Source organism: Panthera pardus, unplaced genomic scaffold (assembly GCF_024362965.1).
Source record: "Panthera pardus isolate Hobbes unplaced genomic scaffold, ASM2436296v1 HiC_scaffold_24, whole genome shotgun sequence".
Taxonomy (NCBI): Eukaryota; Metazoa; Chordata; class Mammalia; order Carnivora; family Felidae; genus Panthera; species Panthera pardus.
In genome coordinates, this window is record NW_026526810.1 from 98,500,918 (window position 1) to 98,517,402 (window position 16,485).

A 16,485-nucleotide genomic window follows, 5' to 3' on the forward strand; every position below is an offset into this window, starting at 1 on the left:
ACACTTTGCCCCATGTGCCTTTTCCCTTTGCTGATTTTACTCTGTATCCTTCACTGTGATGGGCAATAACCATAACAACTTGAGCCCGGTGGATCCTAGCTAATCACTGAGCCTAAGGATGGTCTTGAGGACCCCTATTACAACACCTGAAAGCTGCAAAATCCTGCTGAGAAAAATAAGTTCTAAACAAATGAAGATATATACGGTGCTCTTGGATTGAAAGACTTAAGTTTGTTAATATGTCAATTCTTCCCAAATTGGTTTACAGAGTCAGTGCAAACCCAATTAAGATCCCGACAGGTATGCGTAATTATAGATTAATAAGCTGATTCTAAAACTTATATGGAAATCAAAAGACCTAAAATAGCCAAAATAGTTCTAAGAGTGAAGCACAAGTGTGGAGAACTTACAGTACCCAATTTCCAGGCTGAATATGAAACTAAAGTAATCAGGACAGTGTGGTATTGGTGTGAAGTTAGATATTGAGAAGGAACAGATGCATCAAATGGATATCTGAAAAAGTTGGAGTAGTACAATGCTAAAAAGACAGTCTTTCCAACAATGGTGCTAGAACAACTGGATATACATAAGAGAAAACAATGAAATTCAACTCTTACCCCACGTGTAAACATGAACTTGAACTGGAGATGTAGACATAACAGTGAAAACTAAAAGCTTATAAAGAAAATACTGGAGAAAATCTTTGAGAACTTGGCTTAGGCAAAAATGTCTTAGTACACAGAAAGTACTAACCTTAAAAGATGAAATAAATAAAGCAGACTTTATCCAAAGGAAAGACTTTTGTGTTTTTTTTAATGTTTATTTTTGAGAGAGAGACAGAGCGTGAGAGGCGGAGGGGCAGAGAGAGAAGGAGTCACAGAATCCGAAGCAGGCTCCAGGCTCTGAGCTGTCAGCAAAGAGCCCGATGCAGGGCTCAAACTCACAGACTGAGAGATCATGAACTGAGCTGAAGACAGACACTTAACCGACTGAGCCACCCAGGCACCCCGACTTTTGCTCTTTTCAAGACAACATTAAGAAAATGAAAACTCAAGCCTCATACTGGAAAAGGACTCATTTCCAGAATACACAAAGATTTTAACGTAACAACACAAACAACACAAAGCCATGAGCAAAAGATTTGGACAAATGGCAGACTGCATTTTCCAGAGATGGCCCCACAATATATTCCGTCCCACATGTGCTTCCCAAAATGTGATGCTGACAACGCCTCCCATTAGTGGTGGCGTCTGTGTCCCCTCCCCTTGTACTTGGGATGCTAGCTTTTGGAACATAGCAGGCCAAGCAACTACATGGAGAGTCAAGCAGAGAGCCAGCATCAACATAAGACACACTGAGTGAGTGGGTGGCTCTTCAGATGCTTCCAGTCCCCAGCAGCCAAATTAACCCCAGACGTCAAGTTGCTCCAGCTAATGTCATGCAGAGCAGACATGAGTGGTCTCTACCAGGCTCTGGCCAAATTGCCAATTTGGGAGCAAAGTAAATGATCTGTAATATTTGTTATGCTGCAATGCATAATTGGTTCAAGGCACTTCACAAAGGATGATGTACAAGTGGCCAAAAAGCACATGAAAAAATAACAACATCAGTCATCGGAGAAATACAAATAAAAATCACAATGAAATACCATTATATACCTATTAAAAATGGCTTAAATGTTAACAATTTTAAGTGTTCCTTTTAATTTTTTTTTAAGTTGGTTCACTTTTGAGAGAGAGAGAGAGAGACAGAGCGTGAGCAGGGGAGGGGCAGAGAGAGAGAGAGAGAGGCAGGCACAGAATCCGAAGCAGGCTCCAGGCTCTGAGCTGTCAGCACAGAGCCCAACCTGGGGCTCAAACCCACAAACCGCAAGATCATGACCTACGCCGAACTTGGATGCTTAACCGACTGAGCCACCCAAGCGCCCCAACAATTGTGTTTTGACAATTCTGAATGTTGGTGAGGATGGGGAGTATCCCATTGCTAGCAGAATGATAAATTTGTACAACCACTTTGGCAAACTATTTTGGCAGTTTCTTACTGCCAAGTTAAACATACACTAACTATACAACCCAGCAATTCCACCCCTCGGTATTTACCCAAGAGAAATGAAAACAAATATTCACAAAAACAAGTGTAAACAAAGAGTAACCAAAACCTGGAAAAAATCCAAATGTCCTTCACCTGGTGAATGGACAAACAAAACATGGTAGATCTTCATAATGGAATACTTAATTATACAGCTATAAAACGGAACAAAGCAATGAGACATGCAACAACATGAATGATCTAAAAAAAGAAAAAAAAGAAAAAAAAAGCTAGCTGAGTGAAAGACATGCGGTACAAAAGTGTGCATACTCCATCATTCCATTTGTATCTAATCCTTAGTGACGGAATGCAGATCAGTGGGTTCCAGGAGCTGGAGATAGGTGGGAAAGTAGCCACCAAGGGTCACCAGGGAAACAAAAATGTTCTCTATCTTACTTGGGGTGGCAGTGGTTAGAGTGGCATGTACATTTGTCAAAACTCATTGAACTTAACATGGGTGCATTTTATTGGATGAAAATCAGTAAAATTTATTTAAATAAAACAAAACACCACCTGGGTGGCTCAGTCGGTTAAGCGTCCGACTTCGGCTCAGGTTATGATCCCGTGGTCTGTGAGTTCGAGCCCCATGTCAGGCTCTATAGTGACAGCTTAGAGCCTGGAGCCTGCTTCAGATTCTGTGTCTCCCTCTCTCTCTGCCCCTCCCCAGTTCATACTCTTTCTCTCAAGAATAAATAAACACCAAAAAAAATGTTTAATAAAACAAAACAGTTATTCTTTATATATAAAGATCACCCATGACACATTACTTACTCTGATGAGCTGTCAGTTGCCAACACAGGTCACCTGATGCGCACTTGAGGTCTTCTTCTCTTTTTTTGTATAGCTCTATGTTGTTCTTCATATATGCAATATACTGGAAATTAAAAGCATGTGACTGTTTTAAGCAGTTTAGATACTGTAGATTAATTACCCATGAGTCATTCGGCAAACATTTATTGATCCTCCTCTGTGCCACTATTCTCAGTACAAGGGTAACAGAGCAGAACTCTTGTTAAGCTTACATTCCGGTGAAGGAGATAAGGGGTCTGGCTTCCCAGTAAACATTTAAAACACACTGCATTCAGAATATAATTTGCCACAAGAAGAAATTAAAAGATATTCTGCCCAAATGCATCATGTCCACAAACAAAATATTGCTCTGTATGCAAAATGTGCGTGCAGTAAATGTGCCGAGGCAGCCATGCTGCCAGACCGGAGGAGTTTGGTGTAGGACCTCAGAGAAAGGACTTATCGAGACTGGAGACCCCACAGATTTGTTCACTCCATTCAGAGGTTTCACTGGGTTGGGTAATGGAGGCAGTAGTGGCTTGGGTATTAAAATCATCACTTTCTGTTCTGGCCACCCAATGCTCAGGAATGCTAAACTCTAAAGTCTCTGGGAACTCTGAAAGCATGGGCTTTGGATATAAATTTGGCACTCACCCAGTTTTAAGAAAGAAACAGTCAAATACTAGAAACTACTGATAAAAAGAATCTAGAAAATGGCATCCAGTACTATAGAAGGTGTAGATGCGGAACTGTTTATAAGCCTGTTGTAGGGTCTAATCATGCAGCCTTGATCTTGTCCCAGTCTGTGTGGTTTGTTGGAAGCTTTTGTAGTAAATCAAAGTGAAAACTCTGTAAGTCAAGTCCAAGTCATCATTCCTGCCCCTCGTTGAACGTGAATCACTGTTTGTAGACTTGCCTAGTTCAGCTGGTTTCCCGTAACTCTCAAATATTTTAACACACTGATTTGTAACTATTTATTTGCGACTTCCTCAGCTAGCCTATGAGCTTCCTAAGGACTTGAGGCAGTGTCTTTTTCATCTCTGTATTCATTGTGCCTTCCCCAAGGCCAGGGATTCAGTGGGGGCTTAAAACATTTGCTGGGAGTAGGGATGTAATCAGCAAGATGGAGAGTGGTGAGTGAATAAGAGAACAGCACAGGGTCATTTGGGGCCTCGTAGACGGTCAATAGATTAAAGAGAATTTTTAGAATCAGTGTTTTCACATAGTCATCCATTTGCTTACCCATTACTAACGTAGCAATAACAATTCCAGGTATTTTAGTGAATAATCTATGTCATCTTGATAGGAAGACAGTCTTGTGGAATATTTCCATGGGTAGACGAAATGCCTTATAAGATTGTTTCGAGGGCTAGAAGAATGAACATGTATTGCATGCGTGCAGGTTACTGATGATGGTGCCAGGGCTCTGGAGCACATTTACCTTTCCAAAGCGCATTAGTACCTCTTATGCCACTTTAATTCTGGTCCTCATACTGGTAGATAACTGCTGTGATTTAAATGATGGAAAAAATTACCCAGAGAGGTAAAGGAATGTTTCCCTGAGTGTTTTATTGCTGTGGGACGGTTTTGATTTCTCTAGCTATTAAGAGTTATTAAAAAAATATAGAACCTCAGTTTCCTCATGTATAAAAGGAACATAATATCTTATCCACCTTACTGTGAGCATCAAACGGGACTGAATCCCCCTCCCGTGGCACTGTGCAAAACCCTTGGGATCCACTGATACAGATCCTCACCTGAGGTCAATGTAGTTTACTGGGAAAAAATGATGCAATCGATACAAGACAGACAGACAACCTAATGTTTTAAATGGGTAAAAAACTTGAACAGGCACTTCACAAAGAGGTATACGCGTGGCCAACGACATATAAATAGATGCTTCATTAACCATCAGGAAAATGCAAATTAAAACCACAATGGGACACCACTACACCCTCCCAGAATAGTTAAATGGAAAAAAAAACAAGGTTTGGTGAGAATGTAGAACCTGAGAGTCGCAATTACTGCAACTTCTTGAGAGACGGCACTGTGCCCTAGAATGGACAGTCCACATCCCTATGGCCTTGAGATTCCACTTGAGGGGTATACCCCACAGGAATATGTACGTATGTTCCCCCGAAATACATGTACTAGAATATTCATGGCAACACTATTTCTAATAGGCCCGATTAGAAACTCTCTCACCGCCCCCATCCACAAAGTATATAACTGTGGTACAGTCATACACTTGAATACTATACATCATTAGGGATGAACAAACCATACTACACTCAATAATAAAGATGAACCTTACAAATAGTATTGAGCAAGAGTGCATACTGTATCATTCTATACATATAATGTTCAGAAACAGACAAAACTAATCTTTGGTGTTAGAAGCCAGTATAGTGTTACCCATGTGGGGAGGCCAGTGACAGGAAGGGACACAGAAAATATCTGGATACTGTTAGCGCTTTGTTTCTTGATCTGCACGCTGGTTACCCATGTGTGCTCATTATGCGTTTCACTTATGATTTGTGCACTTTTCTATGTGTACTTTAAGCTTTATTTAAAAAGTGTTAAGAGCTATACTCTCCTTTTCTCTCATAACTATTACAGGTCTAGGCAACCAGTCAAACCACCATGCAAAGTGAAGTGCTCGTGAACTTACTTTTCTTAATTTTTCATTTTCCAGGAGCAAAGCATCTACTTTTAAGTCATGTACATAGATTTCATTTTCTAAGTTCTTGAGAGTTTCAAAATGACTTTTGATCTTATGGCTTTCTTGGTCTCGTAAGTATTTGAGTTCTTTCTTCACTTTTTCCTGCTCAAACATAAAACCCACAATTATCTCAGAGTTAAATAATCAGGACACCAGTGTATTAGATTGCCCTGAACCACATTCAGAGATGGGGGTCTAATTAATTCCTGAATTATCAGCAGAGGCTATGTGGGAAAACTTGATGTTTAAAACTCCACAGTTGATTCACTTCTGGGAAGATGGTGCAGAAAGAGGATCCTGAGCTTATCTCAACCCATGGACACACTGAGACACATCTGTGTAACTATCTGTGAAAGTGGCCTGAAAACTGGCAGAACAGACTTTCACAGAGAGGGGCCACACGGAAAAGGGTAGGGGTGGTAGAGACTGGTTAGGAACCCAAACCATGGCAAAAATGACCACAAACAGGAGAGACACCACAAGAAGCCAGAGGAACAGACCCCATACCAGGCACCCCAGGCATGAGGGACTCACAGTGGGAAGACAAGTCTCCATAATATTTCACTTTGAAAAACAGTGGGGTTTAACTTCTTGAGTCTTTACGATCATCATGGTTTACTTCCAGTACTTTAAAAAACAGTAGGCTTAGCTTTGGGAGAGCTGGAGGACAATAGGAAACCGAGTCCCCACCCTTAAAGAGTCAGCATAACAAATGACACAACACAGAAACAACTGTTTCAAAAGTAAATCTATGCAGATGTGTTTACTAATCTCAGAATGTATGCAGAACGCCCCCAGTCAGAGAAAAAGGGGTCTTTAGGAGACCATTATAGAACAAAAGTGCTAGCTGACGCCATTTCTCCTCCCCCCACCACCCCGTGCTAGTTGGCCAGACACTTGCAGGAAACAGCAGGAATGTTCTCCACCTGTCTTGCTGGCAACTAGTGCCCTGCCCCTACATTCCTCTGCAGATCAGCCCACTCAATCTGCCGTACTCCAAAGGCATCCCTCCAAAATGGCTCCAACCATGACGCCAACCATGACACCCTGCAAAACAATCCCAGCAGAGACCGGCACCACTCCAAAGTGACTCCTTCCGGGGAGAGAGGAAGATATCCACGCATACCAGTGTACCCACAGTCCCAGTAGCTGAACCTTATGGCAGCAGCACAATGAGAGTATGCCACTGATCAGTGAGACTGCAGCCCCAACAGACAGACTGGGGGCAGGCATCTGGATCGGAGTGCGGGCCACACGCACCATAAAGCCTCTCAGAGGATGAGGGGGAGCACCCTACAGTTCTATGCAACTATAGCTTCAGCAGACGGACTGAGAGCAGGCATCTGGTCTGAATGCTGACACCACCTAACTAGAAGCCATCAACAGCCCCAGACTATCTCTTTAACAGCACAGAGACCAAACCCTTCCTGGTGCACCGACAGCAGGCAAAAAGGGCCATTACAACTGACCTGATGGAAGGCAAACGTGGCTCAGCCACAATGGTGGGCTGCACGCAACCCACAAAGGAGATGCCACTGAAATGCCTGGTTCTGCTGAACAGGGAGCACTGCATCACAGGACACCATAGGACCTCTTCTTCATAAGGCCACTACTTGTAGCTGAGTTTTCTAATACATAATAAGAAACAGAGTTAGACAGAATGAGGAGACAGAGGACTATGTCCCAAATGAAAGAACAGGATAAAACCACAGCAAAAGAGCCAAACGAAACAGAAACAAGTAACATGCGTGATAAACAACTCCAAGTAACGGTCATAAAGATATTTACTGGGCTTGAGAAAAGAGTGGAAGAGCTCAGAGAGACCTTCAATAGAAATGCAAAATATAAACAGAACCGGTCAGAGTGAAGAACTCAATAACTGAAATAAAAAATATACTAGAGGGAATCAATAGCAGACTAGAGGAGGCAGAAAAACAAATCAGTGATATGGATGGATGCATGTTATGGAAAACAGCCAAGCTGAACAGTAAACAGAAAAACAATATAATAAAAAATGAGAACAGGCTAAGGGAACTCAGTGATATCATCAAGTATAATAATACTCACATTATAGGGATCCCAGAAGAAGAGAGAGAGAAGGGAGCAGAAAATTTATTTGAAGACATAATAGGTGAAAACTTCCCTAATCTGGGGAAGGCAACAGACATCCAGATCCAGGAGGTATAGAGAACCTTCAACAAAATTAAACCCAAAGAGATCCACACATAGTAATTAAAATGGCAGAAAGTAGTGATATATATAGATTTTTAAAAGCAGTAAAAAAAAATTTTTTTAATTAATGAAGTAAAATAAAACAGTTAAATACGAGGGAAACTCCATAAACCTATCAGGTGTTTTTTCAGCAGAAACTTTGCGGAACCAAAGGGAGTGGCATGATATATTCAAAGTGCTGAAAGAGGGGCATCTGGCTGGCTCAGTCAGTAGAGCATGTGACTCTTGATCTCTGGGTCATGAGTTCAAACCTCATGTTGGGCTTAGAGCCTACTTAAAAAAATAAAAGTGAAATCAAAGTGCTGAAAGAAAAAAAAATGCAACCAAGAATAGTCTTCTCAGCAAGTATGTTATTCATAATTGAAGGAGAGATAAAGAGTTTCTCAGACAAACAAAGTTAAAGGAGTTCATGAGCACTAAAGAGGCCTTACAAGAAATGTTAAAGGGAACTCTTTGAGTGGAAAAAAACCCCCAGCATATCAGGAGTATGAAAACTATGAAAGGAAAAAATTTCACAGGGAAATGCAAACATATAATAAAAGTACATTAATCACTTATAAAACCAGTAAGGAGGTAAAACACAAAAGCAGTAAAATCAATTATATTTATAAAAATCAGTCAAGGGATACACAAAATTTTAAAAATATAAAGTATGACATCATATACATAAACATGGGGGTTAGTAGAAATTCAGTGCTTTTAGAGTGGATTCAAATTTAAGTGACCATCAACTTAATATGGAATACTATACACATAGGAAATTATACATAAACCCAATGGTAACCACACATCAAAAACCTGTAACAGATACACAAAAAATAAAAGAGAAATGAATCAAAGCATAACACTAAAGCTTTCAAACTCTAAGGGAAGTGAACAAGAGAAGAAGAAAGGAACAACCATGAAACAGGTAACAAAAATGGCAATAAGTACATACCTATCGATAATTACTTTGTGTGTAAATGGACTATATGCTCCAATTTAAAAACATAGAGTGAATGAATGGATAAAAAACAAAGACCCATCCATATGCTGCCTATAACAGATTCACTTCAGACCTAAAGACACATACAGATTGAAAGTAAAGGGATAGAAAAACATTTACCATGCAGATGGAATAGAAGCAAAAAGAAAGCTGAAGTAGCAATATTTATATTGAGCAAAATAGACTTTAAGACAAAGACTAAACCAAGAAACAAAAAAGGACACTACATAATGATAAAGGGAGTAATCCAATAAGAGGTTATAACATTTGTATCAAACAGGAGGATATAGCAATTGTAAATATCCACACACCCAACATGGGAATACCTACATAAGGCAACTATTAACAAACAGAGGAAGAAACTGTTTCTTTCTATTATTGTTGTATAATAATAGCAGGGGACTTTAATACTCCACTTGCATCAATGGATACACCATCCAGACAGAAAATCAACAAGGAAACAGCTTTGAATGACACATTAGGCCAGACAGACCTGACAGGTACATTGAGAACATTTCATACAAAAACAGTGGATTACACATGGAAACTTCCCCAGAATAGATTATATCTTAGGCCATAAAACAAGTGTCAATAAATCAAAAAAGTCTGAAATCAAATCACACATCTTTTCTACCACAGCAATATGATACTAGAAATCAATCACAAGAAAAAAATCTGGAAAGAACATAAATACATGGACTTAAATAACAAACTACTGAACAATGAATGGGTCAACCAAGGTATCAAAGAGGAAATAAAAAAATACATGAGACAAATGAAAACACAGTGATCTAAAATCCTTGGGATGCAGGAAAAGCTCTTCTCAAAGGAAAGATTACAGTAATAGAGGACTACCTCAAGAAGCAAGAAAAATGTCAAATAAACAACTTTACCTTACACCTAAAGGAGCTAGAAAAAGAACAAAGCCCAAAGCTAGTAGAAGGAAGGAAATAATAAAGATTAGAGCAGAAATCAATGAAATAGAAACTAAAAAAACAATAGAACAGATCAATGAAATCACGACCTGGGCCTTTGAAAAGATCAATGGAATTGATAAACTGTTAGCTAGACTCATCCAAAAAAAAAAAAAAAAAGGAGGACCCCCCCAAAAAACCTAGAAATGAATGAGTAGAAATAACAACGGACACCACAGAAATACAAGGGATTATAAGAGAACATTGTGAAAAATTACATGCCAAAAAATTGGACAACCTACAAAAAAATGGATATATTCATAGAAACATATAACCTCCCAAAACTAAATCAGAAAAAATAGAAAACCTGAACAGATCAATTACTATCAATGAAATGAAATCAATAATCAAAACACTCCCAATAAACTAAGTCCAGGACCAGATGGCATCAAGGCTGAATTCGACCAAATTTTTTTTTAGTTTATTTATTTATTTATTTTATAGAGAGAAAGAGAAACTGTGAGCAGGGGAGGGGAAGAGAGAGAGGGATAGAAAGAGAGAATCCCAAGCAGGCTCCATACTGTCAGTGCAGAGCCTGACACAAGGCTTGAACCCATGAACTGTGAGATAATGACCTGAGCCGAAATTAAGAGTTAGATGCCTAACTGACTAAGCCACCCAGGTGTCCCTCTACCAAACATTTAAAGAAGAGTTAATACCCATTCTTCTCAAACTATTCCAAAAAATAGAAAAAGAAGGGAAGTTTCCAAATTCATTCATTTTGATAGCAAAACCAAATAAAGACATTATAAGAAAAGGAATCTACAGACTAATATCTCTGATGAACACAGATGTAAAAATCCTCAACAAATTATTAGCAAACTGGATCCAACAGTACTTTTATTCCAGGGATGCAAGCATGGTTCAATATTCATAAATCAATCAATGTGATACATCACATCAACAAAAGAACAGAGAAAAACCATAGGATCATCTCAATAAATGCAGAAAAAGCACTTGACAAAACACAACATCCATTTGTGATAAAACCTCTCAACAAAGTAGGTCAAGAAGGAACATACCTCAATATAGTAAGTGCCATATGTGAAAATCCCACAGCTAACATCTTACTAAGTGGTGAAAAACTGAGAAATTTTCCTCTAAGATCAGGAACAAGACAAGGATGTTCACTTTCGCCACTTTTATTCAACATAGTGCTAGAAGCCCTAGCCACAGCAATCAGACAAGAAAAAAGAAATAAAAGGTATCCAAATCTGTAAGGAAGAAGTAAAAATCTCATGATTTACAGATGACATAATACTATATACAGAAAACCCTAAAGACTACTGGAATTGATAAATGAACTCAGTAAAGTCACAGGATACAAAATTTTTTTACATAAATCTGTTGTATTTCTAAACATTAATAATGAAGTAGCAGAAAGTAAAATTAAAAAAACAATCCCATTTACAGTTACATCAAAAACAATAAGATCCATAGGAATAAACTTAACCAAGGGGGTGAAAGACCTGTACTCTGAGAGCTATAAAAACACCGATGGAAGAAATGGAGGATGACACAAACTAATGAAACAATATGCCATGGTCATGGGTTGGGAGAACAAATATTGTTAAAATGCCCATACTATCCCAAAAAAATCATAAATTTAACACAGTCTCTATCAAAACAAAAACACTTTCCATAGAACTGGAATAAATAATTCTAAAATTTGAATAGAACCACAAAAGACTCCAAATTGACGAAGTAATCATGAGAAAGCAAACGAAGCTGGAAGTATCACAATTCCAGATTTTAAGAGACACTACAAGCCTGCAGTAATCAAAAGAGTATGGTACTGGCACAAAAAGAGACACAGATCAATGGAAAAATAGAGAACCCAGAAATAAACCCATGCTTATATGGCCAATTAATCTATGACAAAGAAGGCATGAGTATACAATGGGGAAAAGACAGTCTCCTCAATAAATGGTACTGAGAAAACTGAACACCTTACATGCAAAAGAATGAAACTGGATCACTTTCTTACCCTAAACACAGAAATAAACACAAAATGTATTAAAGACCTAAATGTCAGACTGAAAACCATAAAATTACTAAACAAAAACATAGGCAGTAATTTCTTTGACATCAGCCATAGAAACATTTTCCTAGATAGTTCTCCTCAAGCCAGGGAAACAAAAACAACAATAAACTATTGGGACTACATCAAAATAAAACATCTTTACACAGTGAAGGAAATCATCAAAACAAAAGGCAACCTACTGAATGGAAGAAGATATTTGTAAATGATATATCTGATAAGGGGTTAATATCCAAAATATATATAAAGAACTTTTTTTTTAAATGTTTAGTTTTGAAAGGCAGAGAGACAGAACACTAGTGGAGGAGGGGCAGAGAGAGCGGGAGAGATAATCTATCTGCAGCAGGCTCCAGGCTCTGAACTGTCAGCACAGAGTCTGACATGGGGCTTGAACTCATGAACTGCAAGATCATGACCTGAGCTAAAGTTGGACGCTTAACTGACTGAGCCACACAGGTGCCCCTATATAAAGAACTTACAAAGCCCAACACCAAACAAGCAAACTAACAATCTGGTTAAAAAATGCACAGAGGACCTGAATAGACATTCTTCCAAAGAAGACACACAGATGGCCAACACACACACGAAAAGATGCTCAACATCTCTAATTATCAGGGAAATGCAAATCAAAACTACAATGAGAAATGGTGGAATAGGAGAATCCTAAGCACACTTCATCCCACAGATACACCTAGATAACACCCACATCGGTGCAAATACCTCACTGAACAACCCCAAAACTGTCAGAACAGACTCCACAGCTAAATGTAGAGAAGAGGCCACAATGAAGAGGAGAGGAAGGGCAGAGACATGATCAGGAGCCAAACTGATCCGTGGGAGGAAGGGACACCACAAGCATACAGAGGGGAGAGGAAAAGACTCCTCACCAGGCACCCCAGGCAAAGGGGACCAGCATTAGGAAGACATATTCCCATAACATATGGCTTTGAAAACCAGTAGGGTCTAACTTTGTGAGTTCTTACAGTTAGTGTGTTTACGAATCAGTGGGTTGGGCTCTGGGATGGCTAGAGAACAATAGAAAACTGAGTTCCTGCCCTTAAAGACAAAGCCCAACAAACAGCCCAGCTGACATACAGCATGGAAGCAGCAGTTTGAAAAATGCCTGGAGCATACAGAAAGGATATTTATTTATTAATCTCAGAACTGTGCTGTAAGGACAGGGATGGTTGAGAGATTTCTCCAAGAAAAATAGAGCTGGCAAGCACCGTTTCCCTTCCCACCCCCTCCCACCCCAGACTAGATACACAAACACCCTCAGGAACCAGCACAGCGCAAATGCTTTCCACCTAGTTTGCTCTTCCTCAAACCTCTCCCCTCCACCTTGGCAAGGCAATTTTCTAAAGTGGCTCCAGGTCCCCTCCCACAGCGGACTGGCAGTGACCTTGCTGGCACCACATGCCCCGCCCCTGCATTTTCTGCAGAGCAGCCCTTGGCAATTGTCTAGGCCACAAGTTCTCTCCTGCAGCAGACCAGTGCACAACTTTCTAACAATGTGCACCCACCCCCACATGCTCTTATGGACTTGTCCTTGGCAGGAGTCCGTCCAAAGTGGTGCCACAAGCTGACAGTGTGCAAGCAGCCCCAATGGGGCCAGCACCACTCCAAAGTGACTCCTGTTCCTGGAAGTGGGGAAGATAACTGTATACATTAGTCTGAAACCCCAGCAGTGGGCTGGGGGCAGACATATGGTTTACCTTCAGGTCTCATCCACCAATGAAAGCTTCTCAGAGGACAATACAGGGAGAGCACCTTGGCGTTCAGTGCTACCACACCTCTGGAAAATGCCTGGTCTGACTCAGCTCAAGTCCACAGCAGCCCTAAACTGGCCCATGAACAACACAGGGACCAAGTTCTGCCAAGAACAAGCAGAGATAGCTACTGAAGACACCTGGACTAAAGGCAAATGCAGCTCCAACACAGAAGTAGGGTACATGCAACACATGTAGGAGATACCCGTAAAGTGCCAGGTTCTTGTGAACAAGGGACACTGCACTACAGGGCACTACAGGACTCTTCTTCATAAGTCCACTGCTTTCAAGATCAGGATATGCAGCTGACTTTCTTAATACAGAGGAACAGATTCCCAGAGTTCAGCAAAGTGAGGAGACAGAGGAATATGTCCCAAATGAAAGAACAGGACAATATCACAGCAAGAGACCGAAATCAAATGGAAAGAAGTAATATGCCTAATAGAGAATTTAAATCAATGGTCATAAAGATACTCACTGGACTGGAGAAGAGTGGAGGGCCCCAGTGAGACCCTCAACAAAGAGAAAACATAAAAGAAAATCAGAGATGAACAACACAATAACTAAAATAAAAAATATGCTAGTGAGAATACTTGGTAGACTAGAGGAAGCAGAAGAATGGATCAGTGACCTGGAAGATAGAGTAATGAAAGCAATCAAGCTGAACAGGAGAGAGAGAGAGAAAAGACTAACAAAAATGAAAATAGATTAAGGAAATTCAATGACACCATCAAGCATTAAAACATTTGTGATATAGGAATCCCAGGAGAAGAGAGAGAAAAGAGGGCAGAAAAATTTATTTGAAGATATGAGAGTTGAAAACATCACTAATCTGGGGAAGGAAATATACATCTAGATCCAGGATGCACAGAGAGCCACCCCCCCCCCAAATCAATCCATAGATATCCACATCAGGATACATAGTAGGGGTACCTACTCTCTCTCTCTCTCTCTGCCTCTCAATCTCTCTCTCTCTCTGCCTCTACCCCACTTGTGTGCTCTCTCTCTTTCTCTCTCTCTCTCTCTCTCTCTTTCAAAAATAAGTAAATAAACTTGAAAAAAAAAAGTTAAAAAAAAGACACCCAATAATTAAAGTGGTAGAAAGCAGTGATAGAGAATATTTAAAGCAGCAAGAAAAAGGAAACAGCTGCATACAAGGAAAACCCCATAAGGCCATCAGCTGATTTTTCAGCAGAAACATTGCATACCAGAAGGGAGGGGCTGATATACTCAAAGTGCTAAAAGGAAAAAGCCTGCATCCAAGAATAATCTACTCAGGAAGGCTATCATTCAGAAAGGAGTTTGGATAGTTTCCCAGACAATCTAAAGTTAAAGGAGTTTATGACCACTAAACCAGCCTTATAAGAAATGTTGAGGGGAATTCTTTGAGTGGAAAGGAAAAACCATAAGCAGGAGTAAGAAAAATAGGAAGCACAAAAGTAGTAAAATTAAGCATATCTATATAAATCATTTAAGGGATTCACAAAATAAAAGGATATAAAGTATAATACCATATACCTAAAACATTGGGGCAAGGGGAAGGAGTAAAACTTGACTGCTTTTAGAATAGGTTCAAACTTAAGTGACCATCAACTTAATATAGACTTCTATATGTATAAGATGTTATACATAAACCTAATGGTAACCACAAATCAAGAACTGGTAATAGATATGCAAAAAATAAACAGAAAAAATCCAAGTATATCACTTAAAAAAGCCAGCATACTGTGAGAATAAAGAGAAAACAAGAACAGAGAAGAATTACAAAACAACCATACAAGTAACAAAATAGCAATAAGTACATAACTATCAATAATTACTTTGAATGTAAATGGACTAAACACTCTAATCAAAAGACATAGGGTGATGGAATGGATAAAAAAGCAAGACCCATCTGTATGCTGCCTACAAGAGACTCATTTTGGACCTAAAGATACATGCAGATTAAAAGTGATGGAAAAGCATTTGTCATACAAATGGAAGTGAAAAGAAAGCCAGGGTAGTAATACTTATACTGGACAAAATAGACTTTAAAGCAAAGACTCTAACAAGAGGCAAAGAAAGACATCATGTAATCATAAAGGGAACAATCAACAATGGGGATATTTGTAAATATTTTTGCACCCAACATGGAAGACACAAATACATAGCAGTTAATAACAAATATAAGAAAGTAATCAATAGTAATAGAATAATAGGAGACTTAAATACCCCACTTGCATCAATGGATACATCATCCAAACAGAAAATCAATATGGAAACAGTGGCTTTGAATGACACATTGGACCAGATGGATTTAACAGATATATTCAGAATATTCCATTCTAACACAATGGAATACAAATCCTTTTCAAGTGCACATGGGACATTTATCAGAATAGATCACATGTTAAGCCACAAAACAAGTCTCAACAAATTCAAAAAGACTGAAGTTATTACCATGCATCCTTTCTGACCACAATGCTATGAAACTAGAAATCAACCACAAGAAACATTTGGAAGGAATACAAATACATGGAGCTTAAGTAACATGCTACTAAACAGTGACTGGATCAACCAAGAAATCAAAGAGGAAATTAAAAAAAAAAAGTGGAGAGAAATTAAAAATGAAAAATGGAAACATAACAGTCCAAAATTTTTGATATGCAGCAAAAGCTGTTCTAAGAGGGAAGTTTATAGCAATACAAGCTTTATTCAAGAAGATAGAAAAATCTCAAATAAAAAACCTAATCTTACACATAAAGGAGCTAGAAAAAGAAGAACAAAGCCAAAAACGAGTAGAAGGAAGGAAATAATAAAGATTAGAGCAGAAATACATGAAATAGAAACTAAAAAAAAAAACAAAAAACCACCAATAGAACAGATGAATAAAATCAGGAGCTGGT

At 39.1% G+C, this 16,485-nt stretch overlaps 1 protein-coding gene across 2 annotated transcripts in view; it reads right to left on the minus strand.

Annotated features, from left to right (window-relative positions):
• Window positions 1-16,485, minus strand: part of CCDC175 (coiled-coil domain containing 175) — a 75,271-nt gene that overhangs the window by 6,565 nt on the left and 52,221 nt on the right. For both annotated transcript variants that reach the window (XM_053889469.1, XM_053889468.1), the window contains 2 exons: window positions 5,549-5,701; window positions 2,860-2,962 (listed from right to left, as the gene is read on the minus strand). In XM_053889469.1, the coding sequence (XP_053745444.1) occupies window positions 2,860-2,962; window positions 5,549-5,701 (256 nt within the window). The remainder of the gene's footprint in view (window positions 1-2,859; window positions 2,963-5,548; window positions 5,702-16,485) is intronic.